Source organism: Tamandua tetradactyla, chromosome 4 (genome assembly GCF_023851605.1).
Source record: "Tamandua tetradactyla isolate mTamTet1 chromosome 4, mTamTet1.pri, whole genome shotgun sequence".
NCBI classification, from domain to species: domain Eukaryota; kingdom Metazoa; phylum Chordata; class Mammalia; order Pilosa; family Myrmecophagidae; genus Tamandua; species Tamandua tetradactyla.
This window is the reverse complement of record NC_135330.1, coordinates 240,134-256,179: the sequence shown is the minus strand read 5'-3', so window position 1 is coordinate 256,179 and position 16,046 is coordinate 240,134. Positions and strand designations below refer to the sequence as shown.

Below are 16,046 nucleotides of genomic sequence, written 5' to 3'. Positions count from 1 at the left end.
AATTGAATGGGAGAACAAAAGAACAATAGAAAGAATCAATAAAATCAAAAGTTGGTTCTTTGAGAAAATCAATAAAATTGATGGGCCTCTCACAGGACTGACAAAGAAAAAAAGAGGATGCAAATAAACAAAATCAGAATTGAGAAGGAATGTGTTACCACAGAGTCTGAAGAAATAAAAGAAATCACAAGAGGATACTATGAACAATTATTTCAACAAACTGGACAACTTAGATGAGATCGACAAATTTCTGGAGATGCACAAACAAGCTACACTGACACAGGAAGAAATAGAAGATCTCAACAAACCAATCACAAGTAAAGAGATTCAATGAGTCATCAAAAATCTTCCTACAAAGAAAACCAGGGCCAAATGGCTTCACAGCAGAATTTTACCAAATGTTCCAGAAAGAACTAACACCAATCCTGCTCAAACTTTTCCAAAAAATTGAGGAAAAAGGAACGCTACCCAACTCATTTTATGAAGCTAATATTATTTTAACACAAAGACCTGGTAAAGATGCTGTAAGAAAGGAAAACTACAAGCCAATCTCCCCTATGAACACAGATGCAAAAATTCTCAATTAAATATTAGCAAATTGGTTCCAACAGCACATTAAAAGAATTACACACATGACCAAGTGGGAATTTATCCCACAGGAATGCAAGGATGGTTCAACATAAGACTATCAATTAATGTAATACAGTACATTAACAAATCAAAAGGAAAAAAATCACATGATCATCTCGACTGATGCTCAAAAAGCATTCGATAAAATTCAGCATCCTTTTCTGATAAAAACACTCTAAAAGATAGGAATCAAAGGTAACTACCTCAATATGATAAAGGGAATATATAAAAACCGATAGCCAGTATGATACTCAATGGAGAGAGACTGAAAGCCTTCCCCCCTAAGACCAAGTACAAGACAAGGATGCCCACTGTCACCACTATTATTCAACATTGTGCTAGAAGTTCTAGAGCAATCAGCCAGGACAAAGAAATAAAAGGCATCCAGATTGGAAAGGAAGAAGTAAAACTCTTGTTATTTGCAGATGACATGATAGTATACTTGGAAGATTCTGACAAATCTACAGCAAAGTTACTTGAGCTAATAAACAAATTCAGCAAGGTGGTGGGATATAAAATTAATGTGCAAAAATCAGTAACATTTCTACACACAAACAATGAACTAGCTGAGGAATCAGTTAAGGAAAAAATCCCATTCAAAATAGCAACTAAAAATAATCAAATACTTAGGAATGAACTTAACTAGGGGTGTAAAGGATTTGTACACAGAACACTACATAACACTGCTAAAAGAAATCAAAGGAGATCTAAATAGGTGGAAAGACATTCCCTGCTCATGGATAGGAAGGCTTCTCCCAAAATTAATCTACAGATTCAACACCATACCAATGAAAATTCCAACAACCTACTTTGAAGATTTGGAAAAGCTAAGTATAAATTCATCTGGAAAGTAAAGAAATCCCAAATACCTAAAAACATCCTAAAAAAGAAGAACAAAGTGGGAAGATTAACATTCCTGGACTTTAAAACCTATTATAAAGCCACAGTGGTCAAAACAGCATGGTACTGGCACAAAAACAGAAGCACTGACCAATGAAATCGAATCAAGAGTGCAGAAACAGACCACCAAATCTATGATCAACTGATTTTTGACAAGGCCCCCAAATTCTCTGAACTGGAACAAAATAGTCTTTTCAATAATTGGGCATGGAAGAATTGGATATCAATAGCCAAGAGAATGAAAGAGGACCCCTATCTTACACCCTACACACAAATCAACTCAAAGTGGCTCAAACACCTAAATATAAGAATTAGCACTATAAAACTTCTAGAAGAAAATGTAGGGAAACATCTTCAAGACCTAGTAATAGGAGGTAGCTTCCTAAACTTTACACTCAAAGCACAAGCAACAAAACAAACAATAGATAAATGGTCACTCCTCAAACTCAAATGTTTCTTCACCTCAGAAGACTTTGACAAAAAGGTGAAGAGGCAGCCAACTTCAATGGGAGAAAATATTTGGAAATCACATATTTGACAAAGGTTTTATTCCCTGTATATACAAAGAAATCATACAACTCAACAACAAAAGAACAAACAATCCAATTATAAAATGGGCTAAAGATATGAATAGGCATTTCTCTAAAGAGCAAACATGGATGGCTCAAAAGCACATGAAGAGATGCTCATTTTCACTGGCTATAAGGGAACTACAGATCAATACTACAATGAGATACCACTTCACACCTATAAGAATGGCTGCTATTAAACAAATAGAAAACTATAAATGTTGGAGGGGATGTAGAGAAACTGAGACACTTACACACTGCTGGTGGGAATATATAATGGTACAGCCACTATGGAAGACTGTTCGGCAGTTCCTTAAGAAACTAAGTTTCAAGTTGCCTTATGACCCAGCAACAGCACTACTTGGTATATACACAGAAGAGCTGAAAGCAACAACGCATACAGATATTTGCACACTGATGTTCATAGCAGCATTATTCACAATCATGAAAAGATGGAAACAAACCAAATGCCCATCAACAGACAAGTGGATCAACAAAATGTGGTGTATATATGATGGAATATAATGCAGCAGTAAAACAAAATGATGTCCTGAAGCAAATGACAAGATGAATGAGCCTTGAGAACATAATGCTGAGCAAAATTAGCCATACACAAAAGGATATATACTGTATGGTTCCACTTTTATGACCAGCATAAAGGTATAATCAGAGACTTATAATACAGAATATAGGGAACATAAAGATACACAGAAGCTAGAGATGGGTGAATCGTTAGCTAATGAGGTTGAATTTCAATGTAAGGAAATAGATAGGAGTGAAAGTGATTCTCTAGTGGGTCTAGAAGTAATATTACCATATGGAAGATGAACAAGATTGAAAGGGGTTGTATAGACCTACATTTCCCACTGATTCACACTAGAAATATGAATGATTTATGATTTCTCATAAGAATTACTTCAAAGATATGATTCTCGTATAAAGAGTATTTAAGTCCAGGGTACAGGAGGAAAACTGCTATTGCATGCTATGAGCTATGTTCAAAAGTAAACCATCAGCAACAGCAGTGTAAATAATGGGATGAGGGACAAGAGTTAAGAGGAGGTTTACATTTCCTATTTGGCAAGGGTACGTGTATTGGTTTTCTATCTCTTGGGAAACAATGAAATTATCTAAAATTGAGTCCAGTTGATGGACTGTGGACTTTGGGCCTTCTATATGATGCCCGATAATTGCAGGTAGCTGAAAGATGCACCGATGGAGAAGTAGATTGGCTAATGATGGTGTATACTTATGAAGGAAGGTTGTGCTGCTACAAAAAGGAACAATGCGATGAGGCATACAACGATGTGAATGAACATGTGGGACATTTGGTAGGACAAAATAAGCCAGAAACAAAAAAAGAACAATGGTATGGTCACCTTTAGAAAATGCTTATAAGAAAACAGGATAAGCACAACATAAGAAAGAGGTCCTTTAATCCTGTATAGATTATTATAATGCCTGGAAGCATCCTAGAGTATATTAACTAGATAATCAAAAACTATTGACAAAGTCCCCTGAGGGAAGGGAGAAAGACTATGGAACTATTAAACTTCACTATCAGGGAATTCCCTGATAGTGTGTCAAACTTTAGGGATATCCAAATCAATAGGCCATTTCCTCGATCATGAGGCTTACTCTCGTGAAGCTTATGTAGGTAGCGGAGAAGCTTAGCCTACCTACAGGCATGCCTAAGAGCTACTTCTGGAGGACCTCAGTTTCTTCTCAGATGTGGCCTCAGTCTCTCTAAGCCCAACTCTTCAAGTGAAATCATTACCCTCCCTCCAACCTGGAACATGACATCCAGGGGTGAAAGTCTCCCTGGTGATGTGGGAGAGGACTCCCAGGGATGAATCCAGACCTGGTACCATGGGATCAACAACTACATCCTCACCAAAAGGAGGGTAAGAACTGTAATTAATAAAGTATCAGTGGCAAAGAGAGTTGAAATAGAATCAAGAGGCTACTCTGGAGGCTGCTCTTACGCAAGCTTCAGGTAGACCTTGCTACCTATCATAACCTGACAACCCAACCAGGACCATTCCAGCCAACCCTAAAGAACACCTAGGGCAATATATAAGATTCCGCAAGGGTTCCAGGCACTAGAGTAACTTTCCAGAAACTGACAACCTCCAGATGGGTCCCTGGTCCTGGTAAGTCCTGAAACCTAGCCCAGCCTCTCCAGAACATCAGATAGTTCCATCTCCCTATCTTATATTAGTGACAGACCCTTCCAATATCAAAAATTTAGAATCACCATAGCCCAAACACCCTTAAAGAGAGGTATGGAAAGACCAAAGGTGATGGTGGAATTACACACAGAAGATAGGACTTAACAAATGAATATGAATGCTGAATCATTAATTTTATATCTCTTTTAGTTTCCAGTATTTTAGAGCAGCTAGAAGTAAAAACCTAAAATTGTGAATCTGTAACCCATATCAAAGTCTGAAATATGTTCTACAACTAATTGTGGTGCTGTGCTTTGAAATTTATGACTTTTTTGTATATATGTTATTTTTCAGAAAAAAAGAAGGAAAAAAGTCAATTGTGATGATAAAAAAGCATTTAAGCCGTCTAGCCTCCTATACTCTAGAGCAGCTGGAAGGAAAAATATGAGAGGAGTGTATGATAGAACCTCTGGGATCTGTCCTATAACCACTTGCTGAAGAGTGCTTTGAAAATGACTGCTTCTTCATTTCTTTGCTCTGTATAACATAGTATACAACAAAAAAAAGTTAAAAAAAACTAAGACCACCCTATGGGTTTACCTCTGAAAGCGTCTTATGCAACAGGGAGCTTTGGTTTTTCAACCTGTGAGCTTCATCCACAACAAGCACACTCCAGGAGAATCTGCGAGAGAAAATTCCAACTTTCAATTTTGTGTAACTCAAACAAGTATCTCACAACCTAAAGTCTTATTACAAAACCATGACAATGGTTGGAAAGACTAATTAAAGCCCATTCTATTATAAACATATTAAAATTACCTTCTTATCTGAGGATGTGTTATGTATCAAATGTAATATTCGGATAAAGTACTAAAATTAAAGGAATATTTTTTTCCAAGATGGAAAAACACTTTCAATGAAGGCAGACAGGAAGGAAGGAGTCAGGGGCAAAAAGAAAAAGGGAACAATTATGATTACTTACTATGTTCCATACAATATGTCTGGGGCAGTATATATATTACTTAATACACCAAGCAATACTGAGTAGTATCTGTCATGGTCAGGTTCATGTGTCAACTCGGCCAAGTGGTCATGGCCAGGTTCATGTGTCAACTAAGCCAACCTGTTTATCTGGTTGGGCAAGTGCCGGCCTGTGTGTTGAGATAAGGACATCTCATAGAATTAAATCATGATCACATCAGCTGCAGCCACAGCTGATTCCATTTGTAATCAGCCAAGGGGAGTGTCTTGTGCAATGAGTGATGTTTAATCTAATCACTGGAAGCCTTTTAAGGAGGATTCAGAAGAGACAGGCTCTTACTTCCTGCTTTGGCCAGCGAGCCTCTCCTGTGGAGTTTGTCCAGATCCTCCATCAGAATCGTTGGCTTCACAGCCTGCCCTGTGGATTTTTGGACTCTGCATTCCCAAGGTTACGTGAGAAGCTTTTATAAATTTTATATTTGCGAGTGTTTCTTGTTGATTCTGTTTCTCTAGAGAATCCTAACTAATTAATACAAGGTCACTTTATCAATGAGGAAAATAAAGCTAAGAAAAGTTAGGTGATTTGGCCAAAGTCAAGCTAGTATGAGATAGAGCCGACATTCAAATCCAGAAGAAAAATCAAGACACAATGTTGTAACAGAAGCTAAATGAGTAGAATTTTAAGAGGGGAAGTGGTGATAAGATCAAATGTTGCAGAGCCATCCAGGAATACACATCCATCGGATTTGTTAATATGGAGGTCATTGACGGCTATTCTCAGAGCACTTTTTCACAGAGTGGTCAAGAGATTTCAGTCATAAAAGCATTATATCCTTTGACTATCACTACTGGGAAGCTATTACTAAGAAACAACTAAAAATATGGGAAAAGAAGTATATATAAATATGGTCCAAGTTACATTTTTAAAACAACAAAAAAATGAAAAAGCCTAAATGTCCAATAACAGGTGATGAAATATTATATAGCATTTTAAATGATAAATACAATTGTGCTTCAATGAAAACAGGCCTATATGATAACTAAACAAGATATAAAAATTGTATATCCTTATTTTTATAAATGTAAAAAACATACAAACAACAATAATGTGGGAGTCAGAAGATTTTAACCTTTTATTTTGCAAAACATTCTACAATCCCATTACACTATTTTTATACTTAAAAAACTTAATGTGCATACATGTAAAACAACCTATTATAAAGGACAATGGGTATGGAAATAAAAATCTCCCAAAAATTAGAGAAAGATCTTAATCAGACATTAGCATTATAAAGAGAAAGCTCTCTTCCTGTGAGGCTAAGGAGAAGATCCCAAACGATAGGATACAAACAGATACCTGGTACTGTTCACCTGCTGATAGTAGTACAGATGGAGGAAGAACAAGGGATCCAAAGAGAGTGCAGGAGTTGGGATCATTCCTGCTGGGTAGCATGATCAAGGAATACATTTAAGGATTACAAGGATTTAGGACACAGCTGAATTTAGACAGTGAATATGAGATTAGGTGTGAAAGTGGCTGTAGTACAGCGCCTGACCCAGGATTAACATTCTGAACAGATGAAGTACTATTCATCTATGAAGATATTTCTCTAGATATTTAGGCTTTTATACACATTCAGTTAATGCAGGCATTCAATAAATGCTTGCTCAATAAAACAGGTCACATAGGGAGGTGAATTTTGACTCAGTGAAAGCTAGTAGGTCTACGTTACTGTTGGGTTCATATGTTATCTCGGCCAGATGATAGTGCCCTGTGCTCTCGTCAAGCAAGCAGTGGCCTAACAGTTATTGCAAGGACATTTCATGGCCGGTTAATAAATCAGAAGTCTGGTTTATTAATCATCATCATGTTGATTGCACCCATGGCTTATTACACCTGCAGTTGTCCAAGGGAGTGCCTTCTGCAATTAGTGATTCTTAATCTAATCAGCTGAAGAAGAAGTCAGAACTCTCTTTCCCCACTACAGCCAGCCAGTCTCTTCTGGGGTATTCATAAAGACTTTCATCGAAGGTGTCAGCCTGTAGCCTGCCTTCTGGAATTTGGACTTGTGCATTCCCATAGTTATATGAGACACTTTTATAAAATCTCATATTTACAGATATTTCCAGTTGGTTCTGTTTCCCGAGATAACCCTGACTCACACAATCTACCCTTCATCAAAAGTTGCACTAAAGGACACTCTCTGGAAAGGATAAGGTGGAGAGAAGTCAACCACTGAAGAGACAGCAGGCATGAGGTAACTCTGAATCCTCTTAACTCAAAGATGTTACAAGTCTATTTTTTCATATTGTTAACATGCACAATCTTAATGTTACATAACAAACCTCTAAGGAAACAGATATAATTAACCTTCCCTGCTGTTCTCAGAGTGTCCAATACAGTAAAAACACATAACCTTGTCAAATACATTTAAAGAATACATCTATGTTTTTGGAATTCATACTCTGAGTCCACATTATAAATGTCCTTTTCTGACTTAGGTTCTTAAATCGACCTAGAATGTATCCAAGACCGATTATCTGATTAAAAAACAAATTATATGTATGTTAAATAATGTGAAAGTCCAGCAGATCTAGATTTTTTTAGAAGTTCTCTTAAAAAGAGGGTCCATCTCAGCACCAAGGGATAGAGAAAACCTTCTCTACCAAAAGGGGGAAGAGAGAATTGAGACAAAATAAAGTGTCAATGGCTGAGAGAGTCCAAACAGAGTCGAGAAGTTATCCTGGAGGTTGCATTAAATAGATATCACCTTTTTAGTTAAGGTGTAACAGAGAGGCTGGAGGGAACTGCCTGAAAATGTAGAGCTGTGTTCCAGTAGCCATGTTTCTTGAAGATAACTGTATAATGATATAGCTTTTGCAATGTGACTGTGTGATTGTGAAAACCTTGTCTCTGATGCTTCTTTTATCTACCTTATGGACAGATGAGTAAAACATATAGATTAAAAATAAATAAATAATAGGGGGAACAAATGTTAAAATAAATTTAGTAGATTGAAATGCTAATGATCAATGAAAGGGAGGGGTAAGAGGTGTGGTATGTCTGAATTTTTTTCTGTTTTCTTTTTATTTCTTTTTCTGAATTGATGCAAATGTTCTAAGAAATGATCACAATGATGAATATACAACTATGTGACGATATTGTGAATTATTGATTTTATATGTAGAATGGAATGATCATATGGTAGGAATGTTTGTGTTTGTATATTGGTATGTTTAATAAATAAAATAAATTAAAAAAAAAGAGGGTCCATAACATTGAGTGCTAGGTTTGATCATAAATGCCTGCTTTGCTATCTCCCAGTAATATAGCCTTGTTCAGATTACCTAATCATTTAATTTCCTCATCTGTAAAATGGATAATAAAACCTGCCTAATATGGTGTTCTGAAGATTTGAAGGTGCTAACTTATGTAAAGTACCAACTTATGCCCCAATTTTCTGATCTTCTGAGACTTTCCATACATTGTCTTGTACTGTAGATATGTGTATACTTTTTATCCCTCTCACTAGAGTTCATGTCCTCTCAGGTTAGTTCTATTATTTACATTCCTGGTATTGCTGACAGCTCCCAGAATAGTGCCTTTCCAGGTAAGACACCTTCAACAAATATTAAATTGACTATTAATAATAAAAGGAAAAAGAGATATGGCATATCTTCATCTTAAATGAGATAATATGCTCACTTAAATGAAACAAAATATTGGATGGAAGTCATGAAATCTATGACTGAGCCTTTAGTAATTCAAAATAAAATAATAGAAAAACAATTCACAAGAATCTGAATGAGAAAAAATATTTTAAATATTCATAAAACACTTTCAAAATAACTATGTCTGAATATTGGATGCAGAAACCCCACCTAACCATATGAGAATGAAATGCTGTCAATATATTTTCTTTTCTTACTTATCTAAATTGTAGTTCCTATTTAATTTACACAGCAACTGTTTTCTTGACATGACCACATGTTCATGTTACCAAGTGGTACCAACAGTTAAATCAAGTTTCCCACACATTATAAGCTGATATGAGGTGTGAAAGCTCCCTTTCTTAAAAATTAATTCTATGGTACTCACTACTAGTTTATGTGTTATTAATTTCCAGGAAGACGCTGAAATGGTTCATTTCTGTGCCAGTTTGAAACTGTTGTATACCCCAGAAAAGCCATGTTCTTTAATTCTGATTCAATATAGTTAGGTGGGATCTTTTTGATTAAGTTGTTTCCATGGAGATGTGACCCACCTAATTGTGAGTGGGACCTTTTGTTTAGGTGAGTTCCATGGAGATGTGTCTCCACCAATGCTAGTGGATTGCATCATAAGACATCCTCTTATGACAGTAAAATCCCCAGTACCGGAAAGTGTCTAGTGCAATTGCAGAGAATCTAATATCTATTACACTTAACATGTACACATTATCTCATTTATTCTTCATAACAGCCTTCCCAGCTAAGATATTTAATTTTCCTCATTTTACAGATGATATTGTTAAGTTCGTGGAGGTTAGTTAAATTGTAACCCAATTCTAGTGGGTTGTTTACTAGAGTTCTTTAAGGGGGAATTATTTTGGAAAAAGCTTCAGAGCTGACACAGAAAGAGATGTCTGAAGATGCAGAAAGAAAACATCCCCATGGAAGCTGTTTGAAACCAGAAGCCAAAGGACCAGCAGATACCAGTCAATTGCCTTCCCAGTTTGGCCTTTCTAGAGTCAAGGTATCTTTCCCTGAATGCCTTAGTGTGGACATTTTTATGGCCATAGAACTATAAACTTATAATTTAATAAATTTCCTTTATAAAAGCCAACCCATTTCTGATATATTGCATTTCTGGCAGAGTAACAAACTAAAACAACCTCTTATGATAGTAAAATCTCCGGTACGGGAAAGTGTCTAGTGTAATTGCAGAGAATCTAGAGTTTATTGCACTCAGCATGTACACATTATCTCATTTATTCTTTACAACAGCCTTTCAAAGTAAGATTAATTTTCCTCATTTTACAGATGACGTTCTTAAGTTCATGGAGGTTAGTTAAACAACCCAAGGACACACAGCTAAAGAGCAAGAAACTAGAACGTTGGAATCCCACCATGTAGCATATCTATGACTGAGGTAAAATACTAAAATGTGTAAGAAAAACATGACTTTGATGACTCACTCAAGGCAGTTTCTAAAGTAGTACAACCTACTCACGATTTTAGAAATGACGCATCTTTCAAGCAAATCTGAAAAAATAAGAAAGACACATCACAAAGGCTGCTATTAATATAACTTTGATATTAGTAAACTAGCATAATTAGTATAATTATCCCAATATTATTTCTCATTACACCTCCTAAATACAGGATTTATCTAAGTTTTACTCATTCACTAAGTTAAAAAAGTCTGAGCATAATTTCTAAGTAGTGCTGTCTTATAAATGAACATAGGGTAAGAATGAATAAGTAGAAGGCCTTGCTTACAATGACCCTGACAGCCTTAGCTTGAAGAATAAGGAATTAAAACAAGACTAGAACAAATTCGTAGAAAAAAAAAAAAGTAGAGTACAGGTTACCAGGAGTGGGCCAAGGGAGAATGAAGAGTTACTACATAACAGACACAGATTTTCTGTTTGGGGTGAGGAAAAAGATCTAATACTAGGTGGTGGCAGTGGTAGCAGGAGAACTTTGTGAATTTGATTATTCCACTGAACTGTATGCTTGGGACTGACTGAGATGGGAAAGTTTATGTTGTATATATGCTTAAGCAATTTAGAAAAGAGAGACTAAAGAGGCAATGACAATTAAATGCAATATACAACCCCAGACTGCATGTCATAATGGAAGAGAAAAAGGCCCAAAGGACATCATTGCAACATGCAACATATTAAAAAATTGAAATACAGACTATAAGCTTTATTCCAATGTTAAATTTCTTAAACTTGATAACTGTACTTAAGGTGATTACATAAGTGAATATCCTTGTTCTTAGGAACTGTATATGGAAGTATTACATGTTCAAGGAGAATAATGTATACAATTTACTCTCAAATGTTTAGAAAATAGACAAATGATTGGAAGGGAGGAAGGAAGGGAGGGAGAGAGGGAGGGAGCACAAATGTGACAAATGTTAACAGTTGGTGGATCTGGGTATTTGGGTAAGGGGTATGCTAGAGCTCTCACTATTTTGTTATTATTTTTGCTACTGTCCTACAATTTTGAAAGTATTTCAAAATAAAACATTTAAAAAGAAATAATATGGGAACTTAAGTGGTCTCCATTATCAGCCTCCAGTAACTGACATGAGGCCTCAGCCTAGAAAACCCTTTCCCCTGCCTGTTTGCCTGCCTCCCTGACTATTTTCATCTACTAAGATACAGCTCACATGCCTCTCTGGGAAACCTTCCCCCTGATCCTTCCCCCTCTAACTAGTTTGAAGTAAAATGGTCCTCAACAGCGCCTCTTTGAAAATCTAATGACAGTAGACTATCTTCTCAGAAAAATGTGTATACTCAAAAAAATTTAAAAATCCAATTTCAGGGAGTTCTACAATTTCTAAAGCCTCAGATTAAGAGTCCCTGCTGAAAAGAAACAAAAAGGGTACCTCATAGGTAGTTAGCAGTACATGAAAACACGACTCCTGTGTTAGGTCTTGCTGTAGCTGAGCTCTTTCCTCCTTGTTACCCGCATATGTTATGTAGGAAAGACCTGGAGCAAATCTGAATCCAAGAAAATAAGTAGATGAACACAAATGTTAGAGCCATGGAAAACGACATGCATATCTGGAAAATGAGATCTCATGGAGAAACCGCATATGTGAAGACTCATGATGCAATCAGAAAGAGTCCTAAGAATCTGGTAACAAGAACTTCAAATACACTGTCCAGGAAATAGCAACTTAAAGGTCATAGTATCTTCTAAATGATGTAACATGAGTAATATGATTAATATTATACAGAACAACAGTTCAACCTCAGGGCAAGTCCCTGTGTGAACAGGCAGGAAGAGTCAGATGAGCATCCAAAAGGGTCCTGTGCTAATTCTAAAAGAAAACAATTTTTTCCATATGTTGATTACTTCCTGTGTCATTCTGAAAAAGATGGATTCTCCTCAAATTCAGCAAAATTTACTAAGAATACTGACTTTCACATTTCCAAATGGTAACAATAATACTCATCAAATCCTCCACCTAACAGATTCTCAGCCTTTATCTACATTGCTCATTTCAGAAGTTCTGGAAGAAATAAACTCATTAATTGCCTCAATATGATGCTTTAACCTATTTTACACATCATCTAGAGAACAAAATATCTTAAAATATCAAAACATTACTTTTTTCTAAAATAGGGCAATAACCAATGGAAAGATTAAAATTTCAGTGATATCTAATCTGTACCTCTCAATTTCTTCTTTCCAGTTGTTCAAAACAGACAGGGGACAAAGAATCAGAAATGGTCCTTCATCACTTAATCTTCCTCCCAAGTAAATGAAGAAAGCAATAGTCTGGAACACAGAAAAAGAAGACTGTTTTAATCACATTTCTTTAAAAGAAACAACCAGAAAGTTCTGACACCCTGCAGGGAACACAGACTCTTTTATAAGAATTGGTTTATAAAGAAATATCCCATTCATTTCCATATTAGAAGAGTAATTCATTCCTAGAATAAAATCATGAAAGTCTCAAAAATATAATTGCCAAAGCAATTTATGGTACTCAATTAATTCTATTATTAACAAGAAATGATGCTCAATATTCATGTAATTGGGCTTTTTTTTAAGTAAAGAAAAAACTAGGGAAGACACAAAAGTAATGAAAACAATATAAACTATATACAAGATCAGAAATACTCTGAAAACATAAAACAAGAAATGCCACATGGTGGCACTCAGCTGCGTGCCTGATTCTTCTGATGATGTTTTCCTTCCTTCCCCTACTGTTTTCCTTTCTTCCACATTGTTCTAGTTTGCTAGCTGCTGGAATGCAACACACCAGAGACGGATTGGCTTTTAATAAAAGGGGATTTATTTTGTTGGTTCTTCAGAGGAAAGGCAGCTAACTTTCCACTGAGGTTCTTTCTTATGTGGAAGGCACAAGATGGTCTCTGCTGGTCTTCTCTCCAGGCCCCTGGGTCCCAACAACTTTCCCTGGGGTGACTTCTTTCTGCATCTCCAAAGGCCTGGGCTGAGCTGCAAGTGCTGAGATGAGGAATGCCGAGCTGCTTAGCAGTGCTACGTTGCAATCTCTCATTTAAGCACCAGCCAATTAAGTCAAACGTCACTCATTCCAGCAGACACGCCTCCTAGCTGACTGCAGATGTAATTGGCAACAGATGAGGTTCACGTATCATTGGCTTATGTCCGCAGCAACAAGACTAGGTACGCTCACCTGGCCAAGTTGACAACTGAATCTAACTAACACACACATATACTTATAGAGTACCTTCTTTCAGCTAGGCGTGCTCTAAATTCTACTGATACGACAATGAACGAAACAGACAAAACTTCCAACCCTCCCAAACCATACATTCTAGTGAGGAAAACATAAATAATGCTTCTTCAGCTTGAGTTGGGGAACTAAATGAATACTTTGGTAAAGATGAATAGCATATTTTAAGATTTGATTATATACATTTTTAACTGGAAAAGTTGCTTTTAAAGGTTGTTATGATATACAGAGAAAAACAAGAAAAGTATGAGGAATGTTCCCTACTCCCCACAACATAATACTGAGCCATTTTTGAGAAAATCTATCCTAAAGACATTACCCAACATTTTGAGAAAACTATATGCCAAAAATGTTCACATCAAGGTTATATAACACCAAAGAAGGGGTGGGGCTTGCCATTCTCCTTTGTAGAACACTTAAATAATTTAAATTCTGATAGAATACTATGCAGCCAATAGAAAATTATGATTGTGAAGAATAAAACACAAACTAGATGTGCACTAAAATTTCAGCCATGTAAAACATATGATACTACTACAGGTTGTATTGTACTGCTGTGATTATGGGGTGACAGCCGCCATTGCACCACCCAATGACATAAATTTTATAATAGAAATAATTTTTTAACTACCATGGCTTCCCAGCCCAGACTGGGAATAAGTACTTACTGGATTAAAACCATTCTACTAGGCTTTTGCTCAGGATGCTATTTAGAGAAACTTATTTTTTACTGCCAAACAAGTTCGGATTCACTGGTGAATGTTACAAAACATTTAAGGAAGAAATAATACAATTTCTACATAAACTCTTCAAGAAAACTGGAAAGAGCTCTTTCTCTGCCGGCGGCGCTCCCACCACCATCCAGCCCAACTCTTCCTCTTTCTCCGCCAGCGCTCCCGCCGTCATCTAGCCCGCCTCTTCCTCTCTCTCCGCCGGTGCTCCCGCCGCCATCTAGCCCTCCTCTTCCCCCTTCTCCGCCGGCGCTCCCGCCGCCATCTAGCCCTCCTCTTCCTCTTTCTCCGCCGGCAGCGCTCCCGCCGCCATTCAGGCCTCCTCTTCCTCTTTCTCCGCCGGCGCTCCCGCCGCCATCTAGCCCTCCTCTTCCTCTTTCTCCGCCGGCGCTCCGGCCGCCATCTAGCTCTCCTCTTCCCCCTTCTCCGCCGGCGCTCCCGCCGCCATCTAGCCCTCCTCTTCCTCTTTCTCTGCCGGCAGCGCTCCCGCCACCATTCAGCCCTCCTCTTCCTCTTTCTCCGCCAGCGCTCCCGCCGCCATCTTGCCCTTCTCTTTCCCCTTCTGCTATGGCAGCGCTCCATCCACCATCTTATCCTTCCCTTTCTCGTCCTATTCCAGCGGCTCTCCAACCACCACCGTGCCCTCTTCCGTCTTCACCGGCTCCTCCGCCACCGTCCTTGACAGCCTTGCAACCCTCACCTTTCCTCCTCCAAAACAGCTACTAGGGGAGTAGAAACGATACAGAACAGCTCCCAGAGCCAAGACAGAGATCAAAAAGACAGCGTACCCCATCCTGGAACGGCTGACTGGCTGGGAGAACCAGCTCTGGTGAGATCGCCAAGGGGCGCGGACTTTCCCGGGTGGGGCAGCAAGCGGCCACGGAGTCCCTCCCTTCCTCCTTCCCAAGCCAGCTGGCAGAATTGGGCAGGGGGTCCCCTCAAGCCGCGGTGGCTGGCACCCCTACCACGCGAGGCCCCCCGGACCAACTGAGAGAATTGGATCGGAAATCCCCAGGCCGCGGAGAACGGTGACCGGGGGGATTCCTTCCAAACACGTGACTCTCCGGTCCGGCTGGGAATGGTGCACTCTCCCAGGCTGCGGCGGCTGGCGCCCTCCCGCCACGCTTGGCGCCCTGGGCCGACTAGGAAATCGGATGGGTGCTCTCCCGGGCTGCGGCGGCCAGCGACCCTCCCCGCGTTCGGACCCCCGGGCCGGCTGGCACTCTTTCAAGCCGCTTCCGCGCCGAACCTCCCCCACGGCAAGAGTTTTCCAAAGTTAAAGGACCCACACCACCTTTTCTGGTGGGACCCGCAGACAAACATGTGCCACGAGCGCCACCTACTGGGCAGGATAAGAAAAACAGAACCCAGAGATTTCACAGAAAAATCTTTCAACCTGTGGGGTCCAACACCCAGGGAAATCTGACTAAATGCCCAGACGCCAGCAGAAGATAAAGGATCACGCTCAGAAAATTGAAAATATGGCCCAGTCAAAGGAACAAACCAATAGTTCAAATGAGATACAGGACCTGAAACAACTAATGCTGAATATACGAACAGAAATGGAAAACCTCTTCAAAAACGAAATCGATAAATTGAGGGAGGACATGAAGAAGACATG

The 16,046-nt window shown here is 38.5% G+C and overlaps 1 protein-coding gene across 3 annotated transcripts in view; it reads right to left on the bottom strand.

The window, feature by feature from the left end:
* The window catches only part of CHD1L (chromodomain helicase DNA binding protein 1 like), a 109,226-nt gene that overhangs the window by 57,771 nt on the left and 35,409 nt on the right, over nucleotides 1-16,046 (bottom strand). For all 3 annotated transcript variants that reach the window (XR_013173897.1, XM_077155893.1, XM_077155892.1), the window contains exons 3-6: nucleotides 12,645-12,751; nucleotides 11,853-11,967; nucleotides 10,464-10,495; nucleotides 4,871-4,952 (exon numbers count right to left, since the gene is read on the bottom strand). Coding sequence is in view for 2 of the 3 variants with exons in the window: in XM_077155893.1 (XP_077012008.1) it covers nucleotides 4,871-4,952; nucleotides 10,464-10,495; nucleotides 11,853-11,967; nucleotides 12,645-12,751 (336 nt within the window). In the remaining variant the exon portion in view is untranslated. The remainder of the gene's footprint in view (nucleotides 1-4,870; nucleotides 4,953-10,463; nucleotides 10,496-11,852; nucleotides 11,968-12,644; nucleotides 12,752-16,046) is intronic.